This window comes from Cryptomeria japonica, chromosome 3, assembly GCF_030272615.1.
Source record: "Cryptomeria japonica chromosome 3, Sugi_1.0, whole genome shotgun sequence".
NCBI classification, from domain to species: domain Eukaryota; kingdom Viridiplantae; phylum Streptophyta; class Pinopsida; order Cupressales; family Cupressaceae; genus Cryptomeria; species Cryptomeria japonica.
Genome location: NC_081407.1, coordinates 996,557,607 through 996,578,258, shown reverse-complemented (window position 1 = coordinate 996,578,258; position 20,652 = coordinate 996,557,607). Strand labels below are relative to the sequence as shown.

The 20,652-nt window shown below is 40.8% G+C and overlaps 1 protein-coding gene across 3 annotated transcripts in view; it reads left to right on the top strand.

Moving 5' to 3' along the window:
- The window catches only part of LOC131045309 (uncharacterized), a 366,281-nt gene that overhangs the window by 228,490 nt on the left and 117,139 nt on the right, over window positions 1–20,652 (top strand). For all 3 annotated transcript variants that reach the window (XM_057978877.2, XM_057978878.2, XM_059217093.1), the window contains exon 13: window positions 11,238–11,303. In XM_057978877.2, the coding sequence (XP_057834860.1) occupies window positions 11,238–11,303 (66 nt within the window). The remainder of the gene's footprint in view (window positions 1–11,237; window positions 11,304–20,652) is intronic.

Here is a 20,652-nt window from a genome sequence, read left to right as displayed (position 1 = left end):
CTTAAAGCATAAAGTACGTAATGCAGAACAATAATGCCATAGATATCAAATGCAATATATCAGATGTTATTCCATTCTTAATCGTTGTTTTTCCACAAGTTACATTCGGAAGTATATAAAGATGTCGAGGGGGTGCGAGCGCCAACCGTCGCACCACAACTGCCACCCCTCGGTTGCCAACTAACCAACACAATTACAACTTAATTAACTAGTTTTATTTCTGTGTACAATATTGCCGCCAACATCATCCCCCCCAAAAGAAAAGAAGTCGTCTCCGGACGACTTAATACAAAATAGAAATGATATTAAACAGAACTGCTGACGCCAGTCGAGCCCGGGACTTATACACTGGTTGCGTCCTCGTCTGAAAACCCTTTTCTGCTACCATCCGATGCTCAAGTGCCTCTTTGACATCACAGTTCTCCTGTGCCTAAACCAAACTTGTCTGCAAAACACGCTTTTCAGTCTCAGCCTCCACCAATTGCTACTCAAATGATACTGTCTCCCTAGCCAATTTGTCCTCGATAGCCACCCGCGTTGCCCTCTCGGCATCCAACTCCTGGGTACGCTGAGCTAAGTCTCACGCTAGTACTGCCTCCAACCTGGTGGTCAGCTCCTGCCGAGCCCTCTCTGCATCCACCAAGGCAACCTCACGTCCAGCCAATACCTACTCCAAGTTCCTCAAAGCATACCATTCTTGCCTGGAGGTGGCCACAACCCGCTGGCACAAAGACTAGGAGACACCTCAAATCCTCCATCACACTCCCCAAAGGCTAAAAACTGAATTGAATAACTCCCTGGTGTCATACAATTGCGCGGACCTGCAATGCCTTCCCTCAAACTCTGTTTGTTCCCAACCTCCAAATCTGTCTCCATCTACGGCTTATGGCTTCCCCGCCAATGCTTAGCTGCAGGCTTCTTTCTCACAGTACGGACAACCACAACACCTACTGTGACATCTCCAATGCCCTTCGTCCAACTCCAACAAGTGTACTGTAGCTCAAAAATAAATTGGGGTCTGGGGGCTCAATATGTCATCGAATGATTTTTCAATCTGGTTGTCGTTGTTTTTTTTTTTTTTTTTAAAGTTTCCTCTTTCTCCGATGGCACCCCGGCCATACAACCTCCTCATACGGCCACCTTCCCGTGTGGTCAACACCCCTCCACCGTTCGGTTGTGTTTGTTTGTGCGTTGCTGTGCTCGTCTCTCTTTTTTTTCTCTTCGTCGGTTTTTTGTTTTTCGTGGTGCGGGGTTTCCTTCTCCTTCTTTTTCCTTGTGTGGGCTGCGTGGTGCGGGGTTTTGTTTTAAGTACGGTGTGCGGGTGTCCACCGCCGGTGGCCCCACCGTTGGTGTGACCACCGCACGGTGGTTCCACCGCCGGTGTGGTCACCGTACGGTGGCCCCTTTTCTTTCTTTTTTTTTTTTCCATGCCGTACGGTCACCTGGCGTATGAGTTTTTTTTTTGCAGCCGTACGGACTCGTATGGCCGTATTTTTTTAAAAAAATATATAATCTAATTGTCGAGAGTCTTCGGCTCGGGTCCCATGCCGTTGGGATCGCCCTTCATCCTTCTCAGTTTTTCTCGCCCGAGAATCTCCTGTTGTGGTCCTATGCCTCTTGAGTCGCCTGCCCGGCCTCTTGAGTCCCCTTCCATCCTCTCGGGTGTCCGTCCGGCCTCTCGAGTCCCCTGTGCGCTTTGTGTGGTAGGGTTTCAATTTGGGCCTGTTGGTGGCCAATCTATTTTCAATGTCCATCCGAAGACCTGGAACCACAAATTCTACAGGGACCACGGTCTCCTTCCCGTACATAAGAAGAAGAAGAATAATAAAGATTTTGAAAGCTGCGGCCTTCGACACAAGGTTCCATTCGTTGCCGACACAATTGATCTTCGGATTATCTACGTCATCGAGGTTTGGGGCGTCTCCCTTCCAATATTCTATGTATTCTGGCAGGTACACCTCCTCTGTTACTTGCTCTAGTTCCTCTACTTCGAGCCTGTAGCTCTGGAACATTTCATAATCCTCCATCTACCAATGGAAGAGCCCGTTCAATGACCCTGTCTCATTCTCGGAGCACTCTCCTAGTTCGAGAATCCCTTCGTCGTTGGGCTCCATGCAGCCCCGTCCTTCGGCCCTCGGGTCGCCTTTTCCTTCATCGTCCGATTCTGAAGATGATGCCGGTTCCTCATCAACAACCTGGGTCCTCAGATCAGTGGTGTACTTACGCCCCCCTTTCTCCATAGAAAGGGTGTCCTTTTTCCAGTCGTGGTTCAGCTTTGCTCTAACCAGCCACCCTCTGCCTAAGATGGCGTCGTACCCCTTCTTCTTTAGTGGGATTACCACAAAATCTAGTATGAAAGGTTGTGTGCCGATGGTGACCGGCTGGGCCATCAGGGTGCCGAGTGGCTTGATGCCGTGTTGGTCTGCACCTACCAGGTTGAACATGGGTGGCCATAGTTTTGGCTTCCCCAGCTTCTTCCACATATCCTCTAGCAGTACATTCACCCTCGAACCTCCGTCCACGATGGTGCCTTTGAGGATAGCCCCGAGAATTCCCATCTCTACTACAGCAGGATGCTGACCACTATTTAAGGCCAACATTATTGGGTCAGCTGAGGGGCTGATCGGAACTTCCGCCCGTGTGGCACGCAAAGGTGCTTGCGCAGTGGTTTGTATGGAACTAAAAATGGCGGTTCTTAACTCTGGCATTGTTTCTAGAAGGTCCTTTACCCTTATAGGTACTTCCATCTGTAGTACTTGCCCAATGATTTTATTTTCCGCTTCCGTACGGGATGATGTACTCGCCACCTCATTGTCCCGTCGTTCGGTCGTCATCTCACGTTCAATATTGGCGTTTGCCTCCCGTAATCTCTCCTCCTTCGTACGGGGGTCGAGATAAGTGGCCTTATTCGTGTGGGCACGGGTGATTGCCAGTACTTCTTTCTCACCAGTCTTCTCAATGTTGAGGAGATTAACCCCTGCCTGTGGGCAATTTGCGTCCTCATGGTCGCCTGGCCCACACCATCGATAGAGGTGCTGAGGGGTGGCTTCCTTCGTGCAATCACGGGCGAAGTGCCCACACTGATTACAGGGCCTACATTGGATAATTGGCCGGCCCTTAGCGTCATACTGGATACGGCTTCCGTTATTGTTATTGTTGCTATTCCTTCCGCCACCGCTTTTGTTGTCTCAGTAACGTCTAGATGATGCCGTTGTGTTGGTTTGCGAAGTTCCGACGGCCGGCTGCTCTTGCGTGAAGAGAACTTGTTGGCTCCTGGTTTTCATATTGTAGGGACATTCCTTTGTCAAATGTCCCGCAATCTGACAAATGTCGCAAAAAGCCTTCTTGGGGTAAGACCCCTTGGTGTGTCCGTCACTCCTACAGTCGGTACACCACACGTCATTTTCTTCAGTCTTACTTGTACTCCCCTTAATGGCATTGAATTCTTTCAGCATTCGTTCTGTGTCCTTTTGGAGAGCGTGCACCTTTTTACTTGATTCGCCACTGCTGCTGCTTTCCGCGTCAGAGTCTTCATCATCGTCAGATGAATATTTATTACTTTTCTTCTTCTTTGACGTTTTGTATTCGCTCTCTAGGTCCATCGCCCTATTATAGGCGTCGTCATATGACGTCGAGGGTACAATTTTCATCTTTTTTCGTAGGGAGGATTTCAATCCTTCAACGAACCATTGTTTTTTCAAGCCCTCTGCCGGTTGGCTTTCCATTTTATCCAACAATTCCTTCAATTTCCTGCTGTATGCCCGTACTGTCTCCTTGGTACCTTGTTTGGTACTGTATCTCTCCGTTACAATTTCGTTGTCATAACGGAGCAACTGAAACTCCTCCGTGAATTCCTTCTGTAGGTTGGCCCACGTGGCCACTTTTTGCTTGTCCACATCGAAGTACCAATCTATGGCAACTCCACGTAACGTGGCTGGGAACTGCTGTACCCAGTCATCCTGGTTTGTCACTCCGTTGGCGGACCAAATGGTTTCACATGTACGGTAGTGCCGTAAGGGGTCTTTCTTGCCGTCCCCTGTGAACTTTGGCAATTTTTGTTTACTCGCCATCCCGGGTCGTCTTCTTGGGGGCTGCTGTGCCTGTGTCTGTGACCCTGCGCTGCTTCCTCCGGTGGCGCCGATGGTGTGTCCTGCGTGGGCGACTGGAGGTACGGTGTTTTGCCTGTCGTGTGTGGCACCTACACCCGTACGGTTGCCCTCCCCTTTGCTCCCACCCGCGCTCACTCCTGGTTCCCGTTGGTGATCTTCACTCCGTGGTGTAAGGGATAAGTTTCTAAACTGATCCCGAGTCTCTTCGACTAGATCTCTCCTTAACCTTGTTTTCGCCAGAAACTCTTCGTGGCTTCGCGCCCTACGGTGTTCTGGCGACGCGCAGAAACTTCCCTCGGCTTCTGCACCCTCCGCGACAACTCCATGGTTCCCTTCGTGCCACCCTTCGGCAGGTCGTCCTTCGGCAAGTTGCCTTAGCCTCCGTCTCCGTTCTACTTGCTGCTCTAGAATCAAGGCCCTCTGTGCGGCCTCCCACTCGTCCGTTTCTGCTTTCGTATTTCTGTCTTTATTTAATATATTTGGCATAAATCACCTCCGTACATAGCAAGCACACACCATGTACACAATTCTTTTATTTTTTATTTTTCCCTTTCGACCACAATTTATATAAACATTGTGCCGGGATTATTACAGGGTTCAATTTCCCCTTTGCCTCTTGTTCCGTGTGCACGTCGTCGGTCTTTGGGTTCATCTCATTGACGGGTAGGCCCATCGCGTCCGTGCGCCATCCCTGTCTTCCGTTCCCGAGTACGTCTAGGCAACGACGCCAAAGGTTTGCCCTCTCGGGTGAATACTTAAAGCATAAAGTATGTAATGCAGAACAATAATGCCATAGATATCAGATGCAATATATCAGATGTTATTCCATTCATAATCGTTGTTTTTCCACAAGTTACGTTCGGAAGTATATAAAGATGCCGAAGGGGTGCGAGCACCAACCGTCGCACTGCAACTGCCACCCCTCGGTTGCCAACTAACCAACACAATTACAACTTAATTAACTAGTTTTATTTTCGTGTACAATATTGCGTCGAGGTCTGTGTACCAGTCAATGGCGATCCCCCGAAGGGTGACGGGAAATGCCTTCTTCCAGTAGTCCCTATCATCTTAGCCATTTGCCTCCCAAATGTTTATGCATGTTTTGCAATGCCGTACCGGGTCCTCCGACCTGTCTCCCGTGAACTTCAGCAGTTTCTGCTTCTCCTGGGTGTTCAACATTGTTTTCACTCGGAAGGTACGTGTGTATTTGCCTTGTGTGCCGGACCTGGGTGGACTGTTTCAATTGTTACGTTCTGGTGCTTTCCCTGCACTCTCGGCCATGCAGGCGTCCTTTACACGTCCGCCTTCAGCGTCCCCAGCACTTCGAGTACTTCTAGGTGTGTCAGACCTGAGTGAACTGTTCCGACCGCTACGTTCCGATGCTTTCCTTGCACTCTCAGACACGCGCGTCCTCTACACGTCCACCTCCAGCGTCCCAACACTCTGAGTACTTCCAAGCTTCGACTTGTCTCTGTGCTCCCTCCAGTCGATGGTTGGCAGATCACCTAATCGCTTGGTCTTGACCACCCTGTGGCCTCTTCTCACCTTTGATGGGATCTACGGACATGAATCACTCAAGGTCGACCCGATTTCTTTTAAGGCAGCGACGCCAAAATGTTTACTGCTACAAGTGGTAAATTAAATACAGGAAATAATAATGTACATGACATTGCATACCAAACACGACAGTAAAATATATCTTTATTCGCACATTCGATTATTACAGAGAAGAGACCAAAGATGGTCGGCCAAGGATTACAATAGATCCGACAATACCATCCACTTCCTTCACAATACACGACATATTTAAAGGAACCGATGGTTGCCGAGAGGTACACAACCGTCAACCAACCGACACATAACTACCCGAGGCTGACAACCCACTCAATACAATTAATTAATACCTTGTCAGATAACAAATATTATCAAACATGACAATAGGCAATTTATGCCGACAACAAAGCGATTCCAATTTTTGATAGCAATCTGAATTTAAAGGAGAGATACAGTGAACAATATCAAGAATGATCAGCAACTTTGACAACGACTTGACTTGGAGTTGATCAACAATCGAATTTAGAGGCAGAGTTATTGTTTGGCATGCTTTAAAAAAGGAAAGATAATTTGATCTATTTATTTGGTTAACTAGAGGCAGAGTTATTTTTACATTACGAGTCACTTTGCCATCCCGTGAGAGACGTTGAGAATAGTGATACAAATGGGAGTCAGTTTTACAAGGCGGAATAAGTATTTACATGCCGTAATTATTATCTCTGTCCATTCTATTCAAGGAGACACCATTTTATTTTGCACGTCTCTTCATCGATCACAAATTTCATGATCTTTGGCGGCTCTATTGCATTCATCTGTTGTGCGGAGATAGATATTACCCTTGATTGACTACATATGAATTCATTGGTTTCTTAGTCATTGTAGCGGTAATACTATCCGACGGTTCTATCTCCTTCATCCAAGAGGTTGTTTGGATAGCCTTTGCTCATGGATTGGTTATTTGATTCTTAGCGGCGAGAGAGATCGAGTTTATATGCCAGCATTTCAATTCTCTAACAAAGGTGGAGTTAACATCTTTGTATTTGCTGATCGATCCATCCTCCTACTTGGTGTTGTCGCTTAAATCTTTTATTGCTAAGCCCACACGATTGGCTTTGATCGTTGTTGGAGGTTTCGATCATTGGCCATGAAGGTCCCTGTGAAGGTCAAGGCAATATTCGCTTTGAAGTCTTTCACGGCTTGTGATTTCATTTCAATGCAGAGATCCATGGGCTTGAAAATGGAACAGCTTAAAGCAAAGTTGGTGGATTGTGAGGAAGACTAACCAATTAAGAGATAAGTTTTCATGGTTGAATAATGTTCATGAATTTTTCATATAGTTATTAATTCATGCTATAGCGAACCATGTATGATTCCAGCATTGATATTTCTCTTCGAGATAGTCTTGAACCATTATTAATCTCTCCAAATATTTTCAGGACGGAGATTGTATTCAAGGGAGGATGAGCTTGATACATCCTGTGAGGAAGCATAGCATGCTGCTGCCATGAAATTAAGTTGGTGGCTGGAGACGTCTCTTCAAAGAGGAAGAATCAATAGTCAGAAGGAGCTTTACATTTCAGCATCAGAGGCAGCCTTGAACAAGGAGATCAAAAGGTTGACATCAAGATACCTTTTTGGTAGAAGGGAGTGGACTGCAAGAGGACTATGTTCTAATCTCAAGATGGTCATATTCCTGTCTGATCTAGGTATCGATCTTATGAAAGAACATCCAAGGCGGTCTTTGGATCTTGCACCTTTAGCCGTATCTGGATCATACCAGATGATGAGAGTCTCTTGGAGCAAGATATCTTCCATCAGTGTATGCTTCCGTGATAGAGGGAGCAGCCAAGGAATTTGCTTTATTTGATTTCCAAGGATCTTGGTCATATTAATTCAGGGGGAGTAAACCATGTCGAGATGGTTTCTCCAGTGATCAGGAAACTGTAGCAGTTAGAGGAATCTATGATTAATGAGATAGAGTTCCATGTGATATCATTGGATAGATTGATACTTGGTGAGCTTGGGATTCACCAAGAATGATGTAAACCTTCGAGACAAGCTTAGAAGATATGGAAAATGAAGCCTTAACTAAGAGGGAGGCTCAACATCAGTGATCTTCTGTGATTTGATAATGTATTTCTCTTTGAGAGAGACTTGAGGTGTAAGCCCTTATCTCCACTCGCTGATATGGTTCATGGTGGATCTCATGTGTGTGATGCCATGACAACACCACGTGAGAGAGTCCGTGGTAATTTTCTTGTACTTGTGCGTTTACCCTCTGGATGAGCCATGGTGAATATCATGGTGCGGTGACGATCTCACAATGATGAACACTTGTGCATCTTACCATCATTGTGAGGTGACGATCTCACAATAATGGTTGATATCTCTTGAGGTGATATCCATGGATAAGCCATAATGGTGGATATCATGTGAGGTGATATCTATGGATAAGCCATAATGGTGGATATTACGTGAGGAGAGCTTTATATATAAACCATAATGGTGGATTTCACGGGAAGTGATATCTATGGATATGCCATAACGGTTGATACCACATGAGGTGATATCTATGGATAAAACATAATGGTTGATGTCATAGGAAGTGATATCTATGAATATGCCATAATGGTTGATATCACGTGAGGTGATGTCTATGGATAAACCATAATGGTGGATGTCACAGGAAGTGATATCTATGGATATGCCATAATGGTTGATATCACGTGAGGTGATGTCCATGGATGAGTCATGATGGTTGATATCACAATGAGGTGATATCTATTCTTTTACCATCCATGGGTGTAGCCATGGTGATATGTTCATTTGTACTTCACTTATGGGTGTAGCCATGACGAATCCACCCTTTGGGCGTATCCATGGTGGATGCCACTATGTGACTTATATGTAGAATTCCTCCCTAGCTAAGAGGAAGTGTTGAAGATAGCGTCTGGAGGACGAACCAAAAGATGTCAAGTAGGATTCCTTCCTAGCTAAGAGGGAGTGTTGATTTTATTGTAGCTGTGGTTGGAATCCACATGCCTTCATAACACAAAGGTTGTGATTATATTGTGAGTGATAATATAATTATTATATTATTATTGTGAGATAATATATTATATAATTATTATTATGAGATGATATAATTATATTATAATTGTGAGAATATAATTATACTTATAATTATTGATAATATAATAATATATTGATATTATATTATATTAATATAATTATATTAATTAATATGAGTGATGTCCCTTGGTGAAAGGGGCACCTCTTGCATATATATTTTATGAGACATGTGATCTCATTTTATTGGGTAATAATCAATTGAATAAAAGGAATAATATACCATGGCAATACAAAAGAACTACAATATTTTTTAGTAAAGTGCACTTGAAAACATAATTATAGTCATAGGGTCTTTTTATTAGTAGGATATGCCACCCCCTTCCCTATGTAAGTGTTTGTTTTACCTGATACAAATACAAGTACAATGCAAAAGGAGACAACTCATATAGTGTGCCCTATTGTACCTAGAATTAGGGTTGAATTTCAAATCAAGGCGAAATTGATGGAGGTTAGCTTGTGTCAAATTTATGGCACTATCTTTGGGATTTTGTTGGACAAGGAGCCAATTTGGATAATAAATTGTACACATAATTATTTATTTCCTTGCTGGCCAACACATGTTCTGAACCCTAAGTGAAGGCATTATTAATTGTAATTATTTATCTCATTTTAATGGGCCGAACCCCTCCCTCCCTTGGAGCAATCCAATTATGGGAATAAAAAATGAATTTAAATATTATTTAAATATGGGATGAACCCCTTGAAAAGTACGCCCTAACTTGGGTTGCAAATAAATTAAATAAAAATTCTCTTGCTTGGGCCAACCTCATGGAGATGGGCACCCACCTTGGGCAAGGAAATAAAAAATAAATAAAAGCTTTTATATGCTCCTTGGCCGACCAGCATGGAGGGTTGCATCCATTGGGTAAAGGGGTGCATTTACATGTATAAAAGGAAGATTGCTTGGAGTTTATGTTAACAAGTATTCATTGAATATTATTCCCATTTAGAGCAGTTCTTGACCAGAGCTTAGAGCACATCTAAGGTGCATATATGAGCAGATGTTAAGATGGACTATTGTAGACCTATGAGTAGATATTATTGAAGATTATAAGCAGAATTTAAGAAGCATTTTTTAACATATTTGTGGAGGAGAGTTAGGTCTGATTGGAGAAGTAGATCAAGTACTCTTCCCATCACTCTTTTGGAGGTTGGTGCCTCGTATTTGAGGAGATTGGTGTCTCTTGCTGAGCTGGTGCTTAGTTGTGGGGATTGGTGTCTCTAGTGGATTGATGCCTACAAATCATCTTATGGGGATTGGTGTCTTCTATGGGTTGGTGCTTCTGAAGATTGTAAGGAGTTTCTAATACAAAAGCAATTTCTTGTAGTAGTTTTCTTCCACAAGGGTTTCCGCGTAATCATTGTTGTCGGGAATAATCATTATGTTATGTTGTTGCACCCAAATACGACTATCATGATCCTACTTAGAAGGAAAGGTATGCAATATATAATACCCGAAGGGGTGTGACCAACCGTCGCGTCCAACTGCCCTTCGGGAAGACTGGCTGACTGCCGTAACCCATAATTACCGACGACAACATAACATAATGATTATTCCCGACAACAATCATGTGTTCTTCTTGTGTTCCTAATTGGTATATCTTGCATTTTTGTTACTTTTGTGGATGTTAAGTTTTGAAGTATTGCCATTGTGATTAATTAAGTTTTGAAAAGTAAAAGGCTTTCGTTATACTGATTCACCCCTTCTCTTAGTATAACTGAGTGCTCTTCAGATTTGATGTCCTAAAGAATATTGTTGTATCTATGGTGCAATCTAAGTTAAAAAAATAACCCTTGCATTTTTCTTTGGTCACATCCACCACAATGCACATGATGAAATGCTGATGAAATTCCTTTAACAAGATGCTGATGAAATTTTAAAACATTTTTGTAAGATCTCATCTTTGGGCACAATAAACTATGCTCCGACGAGTCATAAAAAGTTAACTTGTAGAAATGAATGACCTTTTAGATAATTTTAGATTGGTACATGGCTCATAGCCTTTAAGTTATAGATAAAAATGAACAACCTTTTAGATAGAGTGGAAAAAATAATTAGCAACTTGTTAGGTCACTAACAACTTTAAGATGAAGTATAATTTTATTTATTCTTTAGTTGGACTTGGCATATATTAGAATATAAGTTTATATGTTATTAGTTTCAGTTTTTCTGATTTTTTACAATTGTTTTTAATTAATAATAAGCATTTTATATATTTTTAATTATTTTTTAAATTTTATTGTGTCTAAAGAAATGAAAATCTTCTCTAGCAGTTACTACCCTATTGATGTATTTTTAATGAAAATGCTAATAGTATCAAGAGACTCAAATTAACAAATTTAAGGCAGTTGAATATTGACATGCGTCTTTTTCAATTATCTTTTCACTTTATATTTGTATAACAATATTTGTGCCTGATGTAATTTGATGCTTGCGTATAGGATCAAGAGAGTTTAATTAACAATTTGAAGACAATTCAAGATTATCTTTGTTCATTTGAATCACAGGTATTTTTCTCATTATTATTTTCCCCAAAGCTTCAGAAATAGAGCATAGAAACTAGAAATAATTTTATAGAAAACTGATAAAATTGGAGTTTTCAGTTAGCCTTTTCTTTATGATTTAAATATACAAGATAATTGCTATCCTCCTAGTTAGTAGAATATTGACTAAATAGTTTAAAATTATGGTAGATATGGGATAATATTTGTCGTTTATTATTTCCTATGCTATTTAAGTATCACCCATCTATGTTTTAAATGATATGATAGCAAACTATTACATCTTGTTATCAACTTCACAAGGTGTACCAATGCAAATCTTTCGATGGAAGAAGCTGCTAAATGCAGCTTTGGTAATCTGAATCTATTTTATAATGACAGATATTTGTGTTAGTTCAATATTCTAAAATTTTTGGTAGGCACAATATGCATAGTAATGATTTGGGGTTTACACATGCAAGCATTTTCGCAATTAGGTTTTGGAAGACCTATCCAAACTTTTGTGTCCTATTTATGTTTTCTAGAACTATGTATTTTGAAGGATTGGTGGTTTTGCACTATAGAGATCTCATTCATATGACCATAGAGACGAGACTCGGACTCGGCAAGGCTGACCCGACTCGAGACTCAGCGAAAAATCGGCAAGACTTGGCAGGACTCGGCAAAAAACCAGTTTCTAGTGAGTATCACCTAGAGCGAGTTCTTGGAGAGTCCTGAACCCTAGAGATTTGGCTAGGTCACTCGGCTCGCGACTCACCAAGACTTAGAGAGTCCTGAAGAGTCCAGGAACTATGCATATGACATCAAATCATTTTTATAGACTCATGAGAACATGCAACATCATAACATCGTAAAGGGTGGTATAAAATAGAAAAAAGGTTTAGAATTAAACAATTGCAGAAAGGTATGCAGTTTGGCCAAAATTCTGGGCATTATTTATGGCAGCATATTTTAAAATGGGATGTACTTCTGCATTCTTATATGCAAAAATGGAAGAATAACATGCTTATGCCAAAAGAAATTCTTAGTGGCAGAAAATGCATCCCAAGATAACATAGGCTAGATGCAATCTTTCGTAATGTAAGGCATAATTATCTGTCTGTCTCGCTCTCAAGTTACTAGCTCCATGTTATGTTTCCTTTTTAGACCTAAAATTTAATTGAGGACTTGTAGCCTAGTCTTTATTTCCTATAGGCTAAGGAATAAAATAAGGGAAATAAACTAATAATAATATTTTAAGTTGGACCCAATCACTTTATTTTCGAAAAGGGCAACTTTAATATCATTGTAGGGCCTATGTAAGGTTTTATTTTAAAAGTATTATTAGACACATCATGCAATATTTAATTTCAAAGTATTTAAAAGGAAAAGTAATTTAAAATTGAGGGCCCAAAAGACAACTATAAAAGAAAGTCTTTTGCTTTAAGAAAATCATCGAATTTTGTTATTTTGTTATTCCTTCTATTTTGGAGATTGAATCATCCAAAGATGAATATCCTTGGTGCGGGGGATTTGGAGGATGAAAATCCTCACGGTTTCCAAATTGGATTCGAGAACGAAATCTTGCTGTAATGTCCCCTTCCACTTAGACACAAATTTAGTATAAGGTTAGTCTATTATTATGTCCTTGTAGACTAATAGGTTAGAGAGAGGACTCAAGCATGTTGGTCAACATGAGAACTTATTTGGAAGCTTTATTTTTGACTTGGTGGGGCATTAAGCATAATCACCTAAGCCAAGTAGGCATTGGACTTCATAATTTTACCCTTGGGCCTCCTGAAACACACTTATAATATTAAGTTCTTACTCTTCCTTAGTATTTATTCTAGTGAGAGAGTGAAAGGGGAAGTGAGAGAGTGAAAGGGGAAGTGAGAGATAAAAGACTTGGACATAAAAGAAAAAGCATATGATATAAGTTTGTGTGTCCTAAGTAAAAGAGATGTTAAGTGGGAAATAAACATAAAGTAATCTATCTTATTAAATTCCATTGAGGTGTTAGGATTTCAACCCTAATTAGGGTGTTCAAAGAGGAGATGAGAATATAATGACATGAGGAGTTCATTTGTGGGTCATGCTTGAAGAATATTTTCTATTTTTACAGTGGGTTCTTGGACCAGCCAAGAGAGCAGCTTGTTGGGATGATAATCTTCATAGGTTTCAGCTACTTGCAGGAGTGAAACATCTCGCAAGGGTGGCAAGAGAGATTTCAGATCAGAGATCTCCATTGTGCATCAAGGTTTAGAAGTTTTGCAGCAAAATCTGTGTGAGCTACCTGCTTGTGTGGGCGTACCATTTCTAGGTAGAAGAAGCTCAAAAAAATACCGATTTAGTATCATCTTTTGTTTAGTTTATTATCAACAACTTCATACCAGTGTGTAGAAGACTTTACAGCAGATTGGAGAGGCATTTGGATCAGTTGTTTTGAGTTTATTTGATGCTGGCTGAGTGAGGTGCTTGTGTGTCTAGCCGAATCCATTTGCAGCACTTTGGAGAGTCATTTCCAGCCCAAACTCCATTCTAAGTTGCTATCCTTTAGCAGAATCACTTCACCAACACACACAATCAGTAAACAAGGGTTGCAGCAGCCATTAAGAGTTGAATGCACATAAGTCAGACCTATAGCAGGCCATACCAGCTGAGGATTGTGGAGTTTCTAAACAACCCAACTGAAGAGCTAGTCACATTGTATATTAGCCAACACAAGAGTCTATATTAGACTTTTATGTGGTAGCAGATTACAGAAGGAGAAGACTGATTTTTATACTTCTGTAATTTATTTTTTGAGTAAGCTTCTTCGTTGTGTGCTTACTCTCAAATCAGCTTGTTAACTACCTTAATACAAGGAACTATCGTGTATGTGTGTTTGTGATTTGAAAGACTCTTATTTGTAATAACATCTTTGTTTTATGAACTAGTGAAATAGTTTACAGCAGCAATCTGATTAAAATTGCAAGCTTGGCTGTAATCTCTTAATAAGTTTCAGTTTGCTTCCTTCCTTGCAAAGCTATTCAACTGTTATTTCTCTCAAAACTACAAACTCAAATCAAAACACATTTTTGCAACTTTTGTCTAGTTCTGAAAGACCACCAAAAACAGAGGATAATATAGTTTATTAAAACTAAAATTAACAGGCAGGTTGCAGTGACAGTGTTTCACCTGGGGTGGGACATTACAGTGTTATCAAAGCGGTTTCCTATTAGCTAGTGATTTAACAAATCAGAATTCAGTGTGAGTTAAGCTTATGAGTGAAAGAGAACAAAGATATTTCACCAAGGAGTCTAGGAGGTGTTGGCAACCCCCATAGGTCCCAGAGGGAGATACCAAATCAGGTATTCTTGGAATCCTCCCTAGTTCACCAAGTGACCATATAGATCCAATGGAAGTTATGGAAGAAAGGGATAAGGGACGTGCTAGTTCACTTAACCTTAATAGCAGAGCTGAGAAGAAGTTTGACACCGTGATGGATATGATGTCATGGTTATTAGCAAAAATGGATCTGAATATACCACAACCAAAGGAACAACCAGTTAACCAAGGTGAGCCCAGTGGATCTACAGTCCACATTGATAGGCATAATGATTAGAGCAAAGTGTACAATGCAAGAAAACCATTAGGATCAGTTTTGAGACCCCTTCAACCCACCTTCACAAAAATGGAAGAGACCACATCTCCACCCACACAGGACACACATATATCTTTAGCTAAAGAAATCAAGCTACATCATACAGAATATATGATTCTTCCTCTTGATATCAGAGACATGTTTTGGTACAGTTTCTGAACCAAAAAAGACAGACCCAGTGGAGTAAGAAGAATGGAGAATAGGCCTCCATATGTGTAGAGGAATTTACAACAGGTGGTGGGAAAGGTCACCCTAGCACACCATGATGGTAGTGATAGGTGTACTGCGGGAGCTTGGGTGCAAAAGCTGGATAACTACTTGTCTTTGAGACCAATGCTTGAGGAGGAAGTGATTAAATTCGCCACCTTACGTTTGGATGGACTAGCACACGAGTGGTGGTATCACAGATTGGTTACATTGAGACATAATTTGATCACCACATATGATTAGTTCACGAATAAACTCATTGAACGTTTTGATGAAAAGGACCTGTTGATGGTTGTTTTATCACCACAGCAACACAAAATAAAATACCATGTATCTTATCCTCTCTTGAGCAAAATCCCATGTATGCCAAGATTGCGAAAGATCATATAGGTGACTCCAAGGTTCTTCTCTATCAAGTCTTGATGTGTGGATAAGCTCAATGATCGTTGTGATTTGCTAGTAACACAAAGGGATACATTTGAATCGTTCTTCACTTCTTTCGTAGTGATGGCTAGAACTTCTTCACCGAATATTGCAATCTCGTGATGCCTCTAACAGACAAAACTGAAATGAACTGAATTTAAAGGGGAAAGGGTTAGAGAATCTATTCTACTCCTAAGGACAATGATATCAATGGATAGTGCTCCAATGGGCAAGTTTTACATTAACCAAGTTTTGTTGCGCCAAGCTCAGCAACAACTCCACAGGTTTGGTACAATCTTCCAAGGGTTATGCAAAAAAAATTCATATCATAATGAACACCATCATAACAAACAATCTGCATTCAGCAATCAAAGTTAAGTGTTTACCCTCTAGGTGAACAGTTTAGAACATATAGATAAAATACTCAATGCAAAACAATAATGCCATAGATACCAGATAAGATCAAGCAAATATAAGAGATACTATTGCATTCCTGATCATGTGTGTTTACAAGTTACCTTCCATGGTATATAAAGGTACCGAGGGGATGCGAGGGACAACCATCGCACCCGTAACTACCATCCATCATAAATACTAACAAAGACAAGTATTACTTAATTAACTACGGTTTTATTCTCGTACAATATTACCGCTTGTAATGTCCCCTTCTCCACAGTGATTAGTTCAGTTGGTCATTAGCCTAGTTCGGAGGCCCGTAGGCTAGTCGGGAGCAGAAAATAGGGTTTCCTAATTTTCTAGGAGGATTCTTTAGTGTTTTCAAGTGGTATATGTGGGAGTTTGACAGTTTGGATTTTGGATTCCTTCTGGGTTTTCAGAGAGCTTCAGGATGGTTCGACATGCATCTGCATCAGGTGACTTTTTCCAAACTTACTATTTTTAGTAAGTTTGATGGCTTCTCAGAATGTGGTTAAAATCACTTTGGAAACACTTACTATTTTTAGCAGGATGTCAGCAAGCCAGTTCAGATGGCTATTTCCGGCAGGTCAGTTTGAGCAGTTGGTCTTTTAGCATTTTTTGGTGCTATTCTTGGCAAGGATTCTGCAGCTCAGCTCAGTGGCTATTTCTGGTAGTATTATTTTGGCAAGATCCTGTATTCACTTAGATGACTATTTTTTGCAGTTCAGTTCAGAGCCCCAACTCAGTTCAGTTTTGGTGATTTTGAGCACTTCAGTCTCCGGCTCAATTTGGCAATAATCAGTATTTGAGGAGAAGGTATTTTTAATATATTAATACCTTAGGTATGAGGTATTAATATTTGATTATTTTATGAATGGACGACTTAGGAAGGGAGAAAATATTAATTTTATCCTAAGTCTATTTGGTCGAAATTTGCATGACTTCAAGGGGGTCGTCATGGTGTTAATAATTAAATTATAACTCAAGGCAAATGGGGCGATTTTCTAATTATATTGCCTTAGTAATATTTTTTATTTGAAGTCATAGTTTTTTATTTTTTTGATAGGTAATTGGCCGAAGCCTGAATAGCTTTTGACTGGAGCTATGAACCAGTGGGGACACAGTAGGGGGCCCCATCCCCATTACATATCTTTGAATTATTATTATTATTATTATTATTATTGTGTTTGATTAGATTGACCCCAAGACCTTCCCCATCTTATGGAAGGCCAAGAGTCACAACTTAGAATTCCACTTTAGATGTCCCTATTGAGAATTGAACTTGGGTCTCCACAATGAGAACCCAGTGTTTTAACCAGTTAATCTCAACCCCTTGGACTTTATTTGAAGTCATAGTTGGGTGCCCACTTTACACTTTATTTTATGACACTTATATTTATTAAAAAGGGCAATTTTGGGTGAATGTGAATTGGGCGAACTTGTGCAAGCAAATGAAATGAAATGCAATGCCAAATGTGGATGAAATGGAATGGCATTTGGTTTGGGTGTATTTGGAGTGTATTTGAATTTAAATTTGGCTGGCAAAAAGTTATAAGTGTCTTGGGCTATCATTTTGGTATCCAAAGAAAATATATTGTTATGTTGTCGGAATGACTCCAAACAATCTTCGAGGCTGAATACCTCCTAGGGCTCTTGACAAACTTCGAGTGTGAGATATCACTCCTAGCTGTGATTGGATCTTCTGAATGTGTGGTTCGATTTTAGTGTGCATTTGTAGTTTTTCAGTGTGGTGTGGATTTCAGTGTTGCTGGTTTTTTGTGTGGCTGTAGCAGGTTTTAGTTCATAACTCTCAGTTCGTGTGTTAGATCATTCTGGGTAGTGGCTCGTTCTCTTCCTATGCCACAGGTGATCAAGTTTGTAAGTTTCTAGAGCTTAATGTTGAGTATTTAATTTTTAAATGCAAATCATACTTCTTTCCTAGCAGTACTATGCTGGGCTGCCTGGGAATGCGTGCATAAATTCATTTGGGGGTTTTGGGTGCAGTTTGTTGGTTCTAATCTCATCGCTTGTCCTGTATCTCTCATTTGCATCCATTTGGGGGTAATTTCGTTGAGTGTGAATAGAGTTACGAGCATTTTTGTGAGTTTTTAAGCTGTCGGTCTGTGTGTTTCCAGTGCATGGGTTGCATATCAAAATCTGAAAAATTGTTGGTTTGGAGTGTTTCCTTGTGTGGAGTTGGTTTTAGAGTGTGTGGGTTCTATGGAGTGTGTTTAGAGATAATTTGATTGTGTGGTGAGTGATTTAGAAGTCTTTGTGAGGATTTTAATGTTGCTGGTCTGTATTTCCAGCCTGTTGTTCATTCATATCAAATTTAGTTTTTGGGGGTTGAAGCTGGTTTTCAGGTGTGTGAGTCTATGGGTTTGGTGTGAAGAGTCTTGCTAATAAGTTGCAGCTGTTAGTTTGGGTTTTGACATTTGAATATCCACGATGAATCATATTGTATTGCTTGTTAGTAGTACTAACAACAATTTATTTGAACTCTTTTAGTCCCACTGCATAAGTTGAAAAGGTTGGCCTTGCCGCTTGGTTTGGACAATGATTCTAGTAATTTTGTAATCCATGTTTGCATTGTAAAGCTGATTAGTAGTACTAATAGCTATATACTTGGATTGTTGTTTTTTGGCCCATTGCATAAGTGGAAGAGGTTGGCTTGTGGCCTTCTTATCTATTGCAATTCTGTCCTCTCGCTGAATAAGCGATTGAGTTGATTGTAATCTCATTTTCAGTCCTCCCGCTAAATAAGCGATGGAGTTGATTGCTATTTCATTTCTAGTCCTCCCACTGCATAAGTGGTAGAGTGATTGTTCTTCATTTTCTTGTATTATCCTTGGCTGGTTTACCGCCAAGTGATCTTCAATATTCTCCATGTCCCATTGAAAAGTGGAAGGGGCTGGCTTGCCGCCCAAGCATTGTATTATTTCCAGATATTTGAAGCTGATGCTCCCCTCGACACTGTATGCTCTCACCTTCCCATATTGGGCACTTGGTGATCAGGAAGTGGAAGGGTTACAATTTCAGCATTATTGTATCTTGATTTCCTAACCTTAACGGGTTCTTGTTGTGATTGTAACTGGAAACAAATTGAAAAAATTGTTGGGGATACTACACTGCCAACATCATCCCCCCCAAAAAGAAGGTCGTCTCCGGATGACTTACAAACAAAATGGGCAATACATTGCGACAACAAAACCCAAAATCAAAAACTAAGGGGGTGCAGAGGGTGTCCTTGATGAAGAAGGCGCTGGTGGTGGTGTAGAGATCGTCACCCGAGATTGCCCAAAACCAGGTACTGGCACGGTGGTGACTGTACTAACTGTCCCCAATGAATGTGGCACCGCCAACTGGCAAGTCTCTGGTAGGCGTGCTGGTGTAAACTAGACCCTAGCCGGATTCGATGCTAGAGCAGTGCTCGCTGGTGAGGATCCTTCGACGCCCACCAATTCCATTACCTCCTTCCTCGGCAACGACGCCAAATGTTTACCCTCTGGGTGAACAGTTTAGAACATACAGATAGAATACTCAATGCAAAACAATAATGCCATAGATACTAGATAAGATCAAGCAAATATAAGAGATACTATTCCATTCCTCATCATGTGTGTTTACAAGTTACCTTCCATGGTATATAAAGGTATGGAGGGGATGCGGGGGACAACCGTCACACCTGTAACTACCATCCCTCAGAAATACTAACAAAGACAAGTATTACTTAATTAACTATGGTTTTATTCTTGTACAATATTACCGCCAACATTAAGCATCCATATAAAAAAGGCTTAGTCTAACTTTACACTGCAAATAGAAATCATCTAAGTGCAAAATTATGAACCATTGAAATTCATCAAACATTGTCACATTCTCCATTAAAACTAAAGCACCTCATCTAACAATCATGAAATTGGAAGAGCACCATGTTATGTTCTTTAAAGAAGTCTGTAGACTTAATGGGTTGCCGAGGAATATAGTGAGCGATAGGGATTCTAGATTTCTTAGCCACTTTTGGCAAGAAATTTTCAGATTGGCAAGCACAAAACTCACACCTAGTACCAGCTATCACCCACAAACAGATTGACAAATCGAGATCGTCAATAAATGGATAGAAGGGTATCTAAGGAACTACGTCACATGATAGCAAAAAGCATGGCCTAAATGGCTGCATCTTGGGGAATATTGCTATAACAATACACATCACATGTCCACGGGAATGAGTCCCTTCAAAGTATTGTACGGATATGAAGCCACATCATTTGGTGACCTGGTCCAAGATAGTAGGGTACCCGGAGCTAAAGACTTTGTGCAGCAAAATATTGACATCATGAGGACCCTGAAGGAGAATATGCAGCAAGCACAAAATCAGCAAAAACTATATTCTGATAAGAACCGCGTGGAGAGAACATTCAAAGTAGGGGACATGGTGTTTTTGAGGTTACAGCCATAGAAACAGTCATCAATTAAGCCAAGTGGAGTGGAAAAACTCAAACCAAGATTCTATGGTCCTTACAAAGTCTTGAGAAAGATAGGGAAGTAGCTTATGAAGTAGAACTACCCGAAGATAGTAAGGTCCATAATATATTTCATGTATTCCGGTTGAAGAAGGTCCTGGGGCAACAAATTGTTCCATGTACATAGCTACCGCCATTGGATGATGAGGGGAAACTCATGCTA